The following is a 13,201-nucleotide window of genomic DNA, read 5'->3' on the forward strand; positions in this document are numbered from 1 at the left end:
CAAATATAATAGACTTTTCTTTCTCCAAAATGTTACAAAAAATGTTTTAGAGACAAAAAACTGATGAAACTAAAATTGGAGAGATGCGAGGTGGAAAAGGGAGAGAATCAACCTTTTATTGTGTTTCAGACTTTAATATCTGACAGTCTGTCATTTATCATTATGAAGTGCTGATAGTGGGAGTGGAGAAAGGTGGAGAAAACAGAGGGAGAGAGTTTCAATATGAATTTTTTATTTGATGGATTTTATGAGGAACTGCATTTCAGAATACAGTCAGAGTGAAGGTTCATGGAGGAGTGAGAGGATTGAAAGAAAGGCCAAGTCAAAAAGGCTAGGCGAGAGATAATGGTATTCCTGCACCCGAACAGCACACAGACTTCTGTTTGCAGCACACTGTAATCTATTCTCCACTACAGCGCGTGCATAAGAAGCTGTAATCCAGAAACAAAGCGCCTCAAATTTTAGCATTCTGCTTGACTCAACAAAGTCGCCCATGCAGTTTCAGTCTTTTGTTTCTTTAAACCTACACATACCTTTTGATTTTTGCCTTTCATACACACACAGTCATTTTTTCTCTGTTTTTCTTTACTGTACGCACACAAACACACATGCAAAGCTCTGAGGCTGGCTGCAGGTGTGGTCATAAATCATCAGAGTGAGCGGCTATGATTCCCCTCAGCACCAGCGAGCAGGGCTGCTGGGCCAGAGAGAAGGCTGCGGTTAAATGGCCGCGCTTGTTTCCTGTGTCCATCAAGGCCAGAAGGACTCACTGTTCAGCCTCTGGGTGCCAACTCACTGCAGAGCGCTGACATCAGTTACGCAGAACCACAAAAACATCTTTTGATCAGCAAATCGACGCTCACGTACAGCCGCAGTCAGATGAGAAGAAAGCATAATTCACTAAGACTAAATTACTGCACAAAGTTTTCAGATGCATTTCAGATTTTCCCTGCTTGTTTAAAACTTCAGCCAAGGTTTAGTCATCCTCATGTGTGCAATGAATAGACAAGTTACAAATTATAATGTAGGCTACAGCTAATATTTGTTCAAACTCTAATAATAAAGTCATTTTGAGCTTGATGTCTCAAAAAAAGTGGAACGGGACCATGTTTACTGCTGTGTACCACCCACGTTTCTTTCGACGACAGTCTGTAAACATCTGGGAACCTACGAGAGCAGCTGCTGGAGGACTCTAGCTGCTTCTGTGTTCTATCGTTCATTTCACGTGCCAAATGTTTTCGGTTGGTGAAAGTTGTTCTGGGCTGCAGGTAGGCCAGTTTAGGACTCACACTCAACAAGACATGCTGTTGTAAAAGGTGTAGTATGCGGTTTAACATTGCCTTGGTGAAAAATACAAGGACTTCTGTGAAGAAGATGTTATCTGGATGGGAGCATATGTTGCTCTAAAACCTGTATATAGATTTCAACATCGATGGTGCTTTTCCAGATGTGCCAGCTGCCAGACCCATAGGCACTAATTCACCCTCATACTATCAAAAATTCGGGGGTTTTAAGTGGGCGTTGATAAGTAGCCAGATGGTCCCTCTGTTCTTTAGTCTGGAGGACTCCATGTTTTCCCTCTTCTAATCTTATTTATATTCAGAGGTGCACATAAGTGGTCCGCATGTGCGCATTCGCTGTCAAAATAAAAGACGTGCGCCAGATAAAAGGCAGTGTTTTTGTCCACTAGAGTGGGATTTTCACAGCATATTCTGCACCACATCTCTGTGCGTTCCTCGTTTTGAAGCCAACTCACCTCCTGCAACCACTTTTCTGAGAATACGCGTTTCTTTTGCGGTTCGGACTCCTTCTGACACCAAAGTAACTGCTTAAAGGAGTTTGCTTCTTCGACATCTTTAAGAGTTCTAAACAATTGTCTGTCCTCCTCCAGAAAATCGTATGTACGCAAACACGTGTTGCAACTTCTTATCTGGTGCGCTTCTATTTATTTTTATTTTCAGCGAATGCGCACCTGCGGACCACTTATGTGCAGCCCTGTTTATATTGCACCAAATCACAACAACAGTTGCCTCAAGGCGGGAAGGTAAAGCCCCGACAATAATCCAGAGAAAACAAACAAAACACCAGCGATCATATGATTGTTGATGAGGATTTTTGAGTTCATATGTTTAATAAGTTTACAAAATGTGCTAATTGTTGGCTTGTAAATCTTAAAATCTAAAGCTTCTCTTATAGTTTAGGCTTTTCATTTAGTCACAGATCTTCTTTTTCTCCGACTGTGTTTAACATGACAAATAAGGACATAAACAGTTGTTCAAACCACAGATGTAACGGCACAGAACTGGCACGAGATAAAGTGGAGAATGAGATAGGCACCAACAGCTCCCAACTCCAAGGAAACCAGAAATAAACATCTGCTCGTAATGACTTTATATAGTCTGTTTACAGCTGTGCGGTGGCACACCGTGTTGAGTTTGACACATAATAAAACGAATGCCAGAAAGATTAGAGAGCTGTGCTGCAGTCTGGTACAACAGAATGGTGGGAATTCAAAGCTATCTTGGTAAATCTTAATTAAGAACATATCTGATATGTGCTGTTGTTTTGATACGAAGTAATCAAAGGAACAGGAAAAGTAAATGTAAGCGAACACATTATTTAGCTTCATTGCTAGTCATCTGCTAGAAGGATATCAATTTCCCCGCTGATCATTAAGAGCAACAGTAATCCTCCAAAATGAAACGAGGCTGGAACAGTAATTACTGAAATGACTGAGAAGTGTTTTAGCAATAATCATCAGCTTTATAAGTTGATACAAAAATAATATGTTTCGTTGAATTGATGGATGAAAGTGTAGTAACTGCAAAATCTGTAAATAACCAACAGATTCGTTTAATCTTTTCTTTTTAACTCAAACAGATGAAAACATTTCTAGAGGGCTGCAAAAGTAACATGTGTAAAAAAAAAAAGGTTTACTTACAATCAGGTGTTCAGTGGACTACAGTGATAGACGTAAATATGAAACATCATCAGGTCTACTCCAGTTACTAGTTTTGATTGCTAAAGCAACTTGTTTGCTGGGGGGAATACTTGGAACAAAGGAAAACAAGAGTGTTGTGGTGGTGGTGTGGAAAATGCAGAGAACCAGAAAAAATAGCAGATCGAACAAGGCTGAGAGTCCAAAATGAGCAATCGAAGACGAGGGGGAGGAAGAGATGAAAAGAAAAAAAGGGGGGGCAAGGATAGGGAAAGAAAGTGGACAGAGACAAATGGCCATGGGAAATGGCCGGTGCAGGCGAGCCTGCCTACGAGACAGCCCTCTCAGCAGCCTTAACACTGACTGATAGGCTCACCAGGCAGCGCCACCGTCCCTATCCATTCCATTTGTGTCTGATTCTCCGGTTATTCTGAAATCACATTTCAAGCCACATCAGGCCGACCCAACTCACCCTCATGTGGTAAAAGGTGCTCGCAGCAAATCTGAGACCGTCAAGCTAAATGTGAAAACAGGTCACAGAATTAGATAAACAGTGAAGATAGCTCGTGGCATTAAATGCAATCCTCTGTTTCCCACATCTTTCCTGATTTGTGGTCATATTTCTATATTCTAAAACATGAGAAAGTTTACAAGATTGTAGCGAGACCAGGTAGAACGTACGAGTTGGAGATGGTGGCATTGGCACACGGACAGCTCAGGTTGGAGACAAAGTTCGAGAAAAGAGGCTGAGATGAGGCTGAGATGGTGCATCCACCAGCAGAGCTGTTGAACATGGAGCTACCAGTAGGGCTGCTCGATTATGGCAAAAATGATAATCACGATTATTTTCACTGAAATTGAGATCACGATTATTTGACGATATTTATTTAACCCTTTAAGACCTACTATAGAACCAAGTCCACCAGAGCTTATATTATTTTTTTACATGCTGTAGTGCCATTTGTGGGAGCATTTCAAGTTGCTATACATCAATACAACTGTTATAGCCCATATTTTAATAATATGTATGCATTAAGTCCATAGTAATTACATAAATTGCAAAAAAGTGCAATAAACTACAAAAAAAATTGAAAATCGCTTTTGTTTTGTTTACATATATTTCTACTTGGAGAAATTTAAGAGGTTTATCCCTCAAAACTTTAAATACAATAAAGTTGCAAAAAATAGTTTACACCAACAGGAAATTTATTTTGAGTGTCTTCATAGTTTTATTTTGGAGATACAGCAATTTTTATATACTGCAGGAAAAACAAAAAACAATCCTATGATGCAAATTTGCAAAGAAAACAGCAGGTGCATCATTTCACTGTGGGAAGTGTTACGAACAGCTGATCGGATCGGCAAAACGTGTTTCTGGAATATTATGCTTTTGTTCCTGCAAGCGCTTTTTATGCAATTTTTGCAAAGCTATATGTGGAACGAAACCGTGACCGAGGACAAGCTGATGGCATCAGATGTAAGTACAACTCCTCCGGTTTCATATGCAAAACAAATTATTGCGCTAGCTTACACGGTTCAGGTTCTACAGGGATTTAACAATAGTTACGCAAAACGGAGCGTGCTGCTCTGACCGGCTTTAAAGGGTTAACAATGACTTTAAAAAAATAATATAAAATAGTGTGCACCACCACTGAAGTTTGTTTTTTTAAACTCTCTTTTCAACCAACGGCAGTCACTCTCCAAATAACTTCTGCTTAGCTTTCCGAGCTTCCCTCGGGTCCTCTTAATCAGCGGTCTCCAACCTTTTTTGCGCCACGGACGGTTTATGCCCGACAATATTTTCACGGACCGGCCTTTAAGGTGTCGCGGATAAATGAGGGAGGGGCTAATAATCGGCTCAGTCATTTTTAATGATCGTTGAAAGCCCAGATCGTAATCGTGATTAAAATTCGATTAATTGAGCAGCCCTAGCTACCAGAGTAGGAAGATTCATAGATGTAGTGAGGGAGGTCATGTGATTGGTCATGATGGCAGCACTGTGGCGACCCCTAAAAGGAGCGGCTCAAATGAGGAGGAGATTCCAAAACAAAGTTTTTCCATTTTGACTCCTTTTTTATAGCTTGAATTTGATAATGTCGCATGTTAACTACCTACAAGATCTAAACTCATATATTATAGTAAACAGGTTCATGAGGTTGAAAACATTTCCACGAATAGATGCAGAAATGAGACTTACAAAATAAATTTAGAGAGGGACAGGAGGAGGAAAGCAGGGATCGTTGTTAACTGTCCAAGTATGCAGTTAGATAAGTGAGTGCTACTGTCGCCATCCCACAATCCCATTACTTTCCCGAATAAGACTTTGGCAGGCTAGTGATTACCTCAAGGAAGAGTGAATGAGGAGGAATCTTAATAGAAACAGGATCGGTTCTCTTTTCCGTACAGCCCCGAGCCTCTCCCGCTTCCTGAGGTGATGTCTCCAGGCACTGACCAGGTAATGCAGCGTAATGGAGTACACGTGTGGGCGCCGGTGGCCTAATGGAGAGGGGTCGCGGGAGAAAGAGGAGTGCCTGTCATCCCGCCTGATTGAAACTGATGGGCCAAGGTAAAGGGGGCACAAGAGTACGGTCACCCAACATGGCCCTGCCTGCCTTATCAGACAGACTTGGACATGAACACACATACATGCACACTTTACTTCAGAGCCCATTATTCAATTTGGCTGTTCTAATGACCAGTGAATTAGGCTGCCAGAAGTGATTTGCCTCCCGAGCCCTGCTGCTGGATGTACATGTTTTCCTCTGCTCTGCATATTAAGAGGCAGGCATTCGGACACTGACGTCCTCTGAGCCTCCAGCGATCGGGGAATTTATGCACCTGGATGAGGATAGTAAAAAATGGGCTTCATGTTTCCCTCCCAGTTTTTAGACAAGAATCAAATACCCACTTAAAGAATGAGTAATGCTGTCTGGAACAACTGACACAACACGAGTACACAACTCTGAGGTTACAGGATCATAAAACTGCTTTGGTCTCATAATAAACAGCATGGAAAAATTAACCTACGGCAGATCATTAGCGCAACAAATCTTTGCCCCGGCATGTTTTGTTATTGCTATTATTACACTGATCATTACTGGATGGATTAACAGCTCCCCGATGAATTACTCGTGATTTTTGGTGGTTATTATTCCATTAACAAGACTGCTTTTAAGTATTTTACAGCGCCCAGTCTTTTCCTAAAGCTACAGTAAACCATCAAAATTCAACAGCAGTTGATTCTGTAATTATTTCCTCAGTTACATCCTCACATTTCACAGCACGGGTCACAAGCATGGTCACTAACTACTATCACTGTATGTGGGTTTTTTTTCTTTCAAAAAACTTAAATTACTGATCTTAGTTCCCACATGAAATTTGGATTTTTAATAAGTCCGAGTGAATCTTTACACACCCACCTAACAGTATAATAATAAAACAACATAATGTTGAGATGGGCCTGTTTACCTTTAGCTGTTCAGCTAAGGCTTCACTCACACAGCCCTACAGACCGCTCAGTGACCCACTGACAACCACCCTGACTGGTTGCTGAGTGACTGTTGGAGGTTGCTGGCTGTCAGTGCTGGACCACAAACCTCCTTGTGACTGCTTTGATTGTTGATGTCTGCAGACAAGTCGCCGTCTCCAAAGCAAACTGCAGACAAGTTTTTTGGGGCAGCACCGTACCCCTTTTTGCGATCACCAGCATCCTTCAGCAACCACTCCCAATCAGTCTGGGACTACGGTACTCTGTGGTTGTCTGCCCTCTAAACCTGTATCTGCTTATGATCGCTGATTATCATCGTCAATATCCTCCATGTTATATTTAAAGATTTACCATAATTTGCTTTCTCTTCGTGCTACGAGTCACAGTGAAACTCTGCAGTGTGCCCGTCTCTTCTAAGCAGCACCACAGTGAAAGCAAAAGTGTAGGAAGCTGCATCGACGCAGCCCCGTCGCTCTTAGAGTGCGTGGTATGGTGGGTACGTTACCCAAGCGCAGCAGTAAATCCCCCCCACCCACCCATCCCCAGCGGGCTGGTTGCCAGCTCTAAACAACTTTTTTGGCAGCAACTCTGGAAGCCAAAGTCCGCCAAAGACACAATAACCGTAAATACCATCATATGGACTCATTGCACACAGTGCTTTTATAGATGGAGTGGTCACCGTGGTAACACATCATGCTCACACCACCTAGATACTTTCAGTTTGCTTCGTATGTGCACTGGGTGAAAAACTGTGCTGTCAGTCTTTTATAGATTCCTTAGGTCCAGGTATCAGGTTTCATATTAATAAAACTTCTCTACTTTTGCTTTCTTCCATCTTTTCAAGGTTGTTGGGTGGCTGCCTCTCCTCTTTTCACTAGGAGCTGTAAAATCTATTTGACAGCTCTGATTTATGACACAGCATAGGTACCGAGCGCCTGTGGGGAAGGGAGTGTATGTTTGAGTGTGTCTGGAAGTGTGCGAAGGCGTGGGCGTGTGAGCATGCCCGGCACACAGGACCACCACTGCTGTGCTCAATGCTCAAGCACCCAACAGAGCACACAGGTAGGAGGGGACTCACACGCAGACACAAACGCCCGTGTCTATCTGCTGTATGTCAGAGTTTCTACACTGACATCAAGTGTTGATAACATAGATGAAAATTAAACGACTGCCGAAACGGCTAAAATGATTTAAAAAGTTTCTGTGGACAAAGCTCGACAAAAACCAACAACTAAGGCAAGAAAAGTTTTAACAGGAGTTCAAGAACATCCTACAGAGCAGTAAGAACTCACCGGTGGTTCCTTTTTCTTCGCAGCTGTTTACTTCTGAAATTTATCACTTGTTTTCCCTGCTCCAGCCTCTCCATCTCACCCCTCACACAAGCCTCTCCTCCGTCCTTCTGCTCTCCTCGCCTGGACGCCCAGGGCGCTCAAACCTAACACCGTTTGTCACATTCAAGGCCGGGTTAGGGGATCCTGGAGAGAGCGGTGAATGTGTTTGTGTGTTTATATGAGGATGAGGAGGTCTGGAAATAAATGCAGATTTCTCCTGTCATCTAGCAGTTGAATTTTTACACCGCATGCTCGGTATAGTCAAGCAGGGAGGTAGCACTGACGGACACTCGGGAGAGGACGAGGTTGTAAACCTCTGCTGAATGAAAAAGGTCCTGACAGGTGACAAAGGGAGGGAGAACGTGTTTATACATCCCTAAGAGGATGAGAGAGGTGGGAGGAAAGAGAATGGGGGAGGACAGATGTACAGTCCAAGGCCCTTTACACAAAGCAATATGAACTGCGATGGAGCGCTACATGTGGTACAAATCTAATGTTTAAAATTAAGCACAGCGCGTATTGCTGGCAAAGATTTCCATATAACACATTTGTTGGCAAAATCGCATTTTCATCACTACGTCTTGTTCCATTACCTCAAAAGAAATTCCTCTACACCTATGACATGGAAGCAGCAGAATAACCAGCTGCAAAAGCAACATTTCACTATCCATATCATTTAAATGAAAGGCGAAGCTGAATCTATACTAATGGAGTTTTTCTGGGAGGTGATGAAGGGAGCCGACGCAAATCCGTGCATGCATCTCTGGGGCTGTGAAGTGTCTCTGCGCCTGTTAAACACACCTCGGCGTCTTGTGCAGGCTCACTACAATGTCATGCCGTTACAGTCATTAGTAGCATGCTAATCAAAGCTAATTACACTGAGACAGGCAGACACAACTCATTTCTTATCGTGACAGAGTGCTGCTGTGTTTGTGGCGCTAAATGAGGCACCGCTCATAATCAACAGTTTCTTTTTATTGTTAGGTAAATGGATGCGACCGCGTTTCCTATCTGAATTCCTCTGCCACCGTTGTCAAATGTTAATCAGTTTGTCAGAGGTTTTTCGCAGGTTGTAAATCAATTCTTTTGTGTGTACACGCAGCTTAGATGAATCTAAAAGGAAATCATTAAGAACGCACGCTTAGTATTTGGATAGTGACTTTTATAAATGGCAGTGAGAGTTACTCATTTTAAAACAAGTAGTGGGAAAATAAAGAGATGATGCCGGTAAATGACGGTACAAAAAGCAGGAGAAGAATGTCTTCGTGCAGAGGACGTAAGGTTATCTAAGAGGAAACGAGTGGCGTTGCAGGCAAAGTCTCTTCCACTGCGATGGATAGCAGGCGTCAGGCAGTGCAGAACCCCCCCTCTGCCCCCCTATTCAAGTTGCAAAAGCTCATTTTGGAGATTTTGCTGGCACGGCAGAAAAAGGCCTCTGTTCCCCATTTTCCATATTTCATATACGGCCCATTGGAAAGCATCGTCTGCGAGTGTCATGGCTTGGCACATTTATGAGAGATGCATTGAAGAACTTATCACTTGGAAGATATGCTTAAGTTCAGCATTTTGAAAGTCACTGTGCACTGTATTCACTTACAAAGCAAAGGGACATTTACATGGTGAGTAGTAATGCTATAGGTAAATATGAGCTCTACGGTGTGCGTCTCCAGCTGCTGCTTGCCGCGAAAAATAACCAAGAAATACATCACATCAATACGATATAAAGAACAAATGTGTTCTGCAGATTTATTTCCACCGCAGACATTTTGAGTTGCGACTGTGGAAAAAATCACAGGTGTGTCTGTTAACATTCATTAAAGTCCTCTCGCTACAGAATTACCAGAATCAGCTGAAATGCCTGTAATTCACACCCACCAGCACTCCGGGCTCATTACTGACTTATTACCTATAGTCTGATCACACATCCAAACTGAGCCTTCATTTGATCTCAGCTTCACACCTGTAAAGTTTCCTGACAGCATCGACACATTTATTGAAAATAAAAAATAAGAATAAAATGACTGAAGATAAAGAACGCCTGCTAACATACTGAGCACCGACTGTCTATGTTTTTTTAGCTTAAAGAGAGCTTCCCCACTTAGTTGATGTTGTCAACAATAAAGATCTGAAAACACAAATTTCTGCATATTATTTTAAGGTTTCATTAAATCAGTTTATAGAATCAGACTAAACTATTCCTGACCCCACAGCAAAGCAGTTATTAGAGAGCTTAATCTCAACTAGGCACTGCTACATACCTGCAACTGCACATATTTCAGCAGATGCACCAATGCAGCCAGCGTTCACGTCACACAATAAATGTAAGCACTTAAACTGGATGCAGACCTTACTTATACATTGTAATATTATTGTGTTTTATGCAATACTGTCTACAAATTCCAGTAGAAAACGACACCGGGCGTCATTAGAGCACAAATTCAATTCAATTTCTTTTCTTCTCAACAAAAAAAAAGTAGATAGCACCGTGTGCTGAATGCAAGTCGAACCTTTAGAGCGACAGAAGCAGAACGTACGTTTGAAACCGAGCTACAGGAGGATCATTAAGAGGCAACAATAGACAACCATGAAGGGGTTTTCTGTCATTTAGACTAAAAAGACTTTTCTCAGTGTGTGCAGACTTTGCACGATAAACACTTTACTTCAGTCTTCAATGAGCTTTGTTGCACTTGTGGGGGAAAATTACAGGTTTATCCATCTTATTATGTGGCTGAGTCCAGAGAGCTCATGTAAATCCCTACACTCACTCAGTCACAAACTGAAAGGACTTGTATAAGACCTCCTCAGCAGGGCATTTCTTTTTACATTTGTTACAGATAAATAACAAAACTGGCTCAGTTATATTCAACAGTTTCAGCCGTCTGTCACACTTCCATGCTTTACACTGACAGTGGCGCAGAGCCAGCGTTAAGGTCAAACGCCATCAAGTTCCTCTGTGACGAGTCCAAAAGTCTGCTGTGAAAAGGTTTGAGGGTGTAAAAAACCGCCGCACAAGAAGTAGACACGAACTGTGTAATGACAGCTGAGGAGTCAGTGCACGTAGGTGTGGTGGGGGCGCGTTTTAAACTGTGTTTGCTGTTGAAATGAATGTTTAACGACAGTCTCCTGTTACACTTTTTCTCCAAATAAAAAAATGCATTTTTACCAAAACTGGGGATTTAGACGTGATATTTCCTTCAGAGCTGGAGTGTCAGTGTGGGTTAGTGTCACAGACACGTGCGTACTCATGCGGCTGACCCTAATCGGTGCTTGCATTGACAGAAGGAAGCCTTCGTGTGGAAGACAATGATCTACTTAAAACGGACGCTCCACTTCATGGAGGTGCTCTGACGATTCGGCCCTCGCTGTCGGGGAAACCGAGCAGTGAGGTTTGCTTGAATCGCTGTCAGATGATTGTCGCCAGTGAGCCTATAAGCTCATCTCGGCTAGCATTAGCCGCTAACCCGTGGGACACTCTGAGGAACTCAAGAACTAAGCAACTTATCGGGAGGCTTCCAGTTCAGGGCATTAGAGCTGACTAAGAGCAAGCAGGGCAACACTGGCCCAAAGTTCTGCTTAGTCGTCGCTTTCCTCAGTCTGGTGTAAAAAAGTGCCACTTTCATTTCCGTGGTGATAAGGGAGAGCGAAAGGCGGGAAACAGACCTGTGTAATACTGATGGACGGAGTCACTGTGCGCGAGCGGGGCCCGAGTGTGCAAATCGGAGGCTAAAAATGCAGCATCAGCAGTGGTGGATTTACTCTGGATGAATGGACTTGACTCGGTGAGGGGAGCAGGGCGGGGGTGCGAAGGGCGGTGGGTGTCAAAGCAAGTGGCTGAGACACGGCTAATACTGCCAGTGAGCTGTGGCCACCTAAGTAATTACTACCTTTGCTGTTAGGCTAATCCCCAGAGCAGAGCAGCAAACTCAGGGGAGAAAAGCTTGGGAGCCTCCGGGGCTCCCGTCACTCGACTTCAATTACACAGAGACGCGGACCTGTCTCACCCAGAGAGAGGGAGCGGGGGAGGATGAGATACAGGGCAGGGAAGAAGCCGCCTATCTGCTTCAAATGCATTTAAATAATTCCTCAGAAACGTTCGGTGAACTACGCAGGGAGGACAAACTCCAATTTCAGATTCAGATTACGCTAAGAAAAAAAAGAATAAATAATAAACAAGAGGACAGTCACATTATACAACAACAGAAGACCGATTTCTAATGCGCTCTCTATAAATGCTGCTCTCTCCTGTATGTTCATAAAAAGGTAAACACTGAAAACAATAAAAAGAAGGATTTGAATTGAGCAGGATTGGTTTTACTGTTCAGGTATACGTGTGAAATTTCTTCCATGCTGACTAACACTTTGTGCAAGCATATAGTGCAAAAATATTTAAAGAAATGTAAAGGTTTGGTTTGTGACATAACACAAAAATGAGAGGAACAGTCACTGCTCTAAAAACACATTTGAAATCTAATCACGCATCGAGTTTCGTCGGAGCAGGTGAGTTAATAAGGCGTGCTTGATTTTAAAAATTCAACTCCGGAGAAACAGTTTAAGCTTAAATTAAACACAAATGCACGGAAACAGAAACAAAGAAAAACTACATTCTGCACACTGACTGTTTGCAACCGAGAAAGAAGAAGGGATTTCACAGCACTCTGGTGATGTTACTAATTTAAAATTTGACAGAAAAGTGAGAGTAAATGATTTATTACATCAAGTGAATAATGTTTCTCTTCCTGCTGATCTACATAAGCCAGCTCAGCATCAGTCTCAGTCTGGGAACTTCCACTCTGTGGGTTACCTTTGCGTTCGGAGCGTTTCTTGCGCCTCCTCTTGAACCTGCGTCGGATCAGGCAGTAATAGGAGCCCAGACTCTGTGCGCCGTTGGTGAGCAGGGCCATGACTTGGTGCACACTACTAGAAATTCCACTAAACGGCTGCCTAACTCTGGCTGAGCGCTTCGTTAAAACTGGAGCAAATTAAACTTGAACTCACACACGTGGTCTACCTGCCCTTCAACCTTCGCCCTCGTCCGCTTCACAAGCCGTGCACCGCTGTTTTCAAGCTACTGACATGAAGAACGCTCAACTCCACACACCTGCAGCGTTTCTTTGTTTCTACTTTAGTCCTTCCCTCATATCCAAACTCCCTCTCTCTCCATCCCTCCCTCCCTTTCCTCCTCGCTGCTTCTCTCCTCTGTTGACTCCATGTCTGCCCTATCAGTAGTCAGAGAGGGGAGGCGATGGAGTGGAGGAGGAGGGGACAAGCTGAGGAGAGAGACTCATGTTTTCATATGGATAAGAATTAACACACAGACCAAAGGCAAACTCTCTACCTGTGTAATCCCAGCTCAAAGTAACTGACACATCCTACAAGCGACGCCAATGTCATCCACCGACTTCCTCCACCCGCTTACCAGTTCATCATACCGTAGCTTTCTGTGCT

At 43.1% G+C, this 13,201-nt stretch overlaps 1 protein-coding gene across 2 annotated transcripts in view; it reads right to left on the reverse strand.

The window, feature by feature from the left end:
- adarb1b (adenosine deaminase RNA specific B1b) overlaps positions 1–13,201 on the reverse strand; it is a 125,180-nt gene that overhangs the window by 36,199 nt on the left and 75,780 nt on the right. The window contains exon 1 of one of the 2 annotated variants that reach the window (XM_004559227.5): positions 12,558–12,834. The exons of the other annotated variant lie outside the window; for it this stretch is intronic. Coding sequence (XP_004559284.1) covers positions 12,558–12,657 — 100 coding nt within the window. The 5' untranslated portion in view covers positions 12,658–12,834. Of the gene's footprint in view, positions 1–12,557; positions 12,835–13,201 lie in introns of those variants that run through there. 2 annotated transcript variants of the gene reach the window in all.

Source organism: Maylandia zebra, linkage group LG16 (genome assembly GCF_041146795.1).
Source record: "Maylandia zebra isolate NMK-2024a linkage group LG16, Mzebra_GT3a, whole genome shotgun sequence".
Taxonomy (NCBI): domain Eukaryota; kingdom Metazoa; phylum Chordata; class Actinopteri; order Cichliformes; family Cichlidae; genus Maylandia; species Maylandia zebra.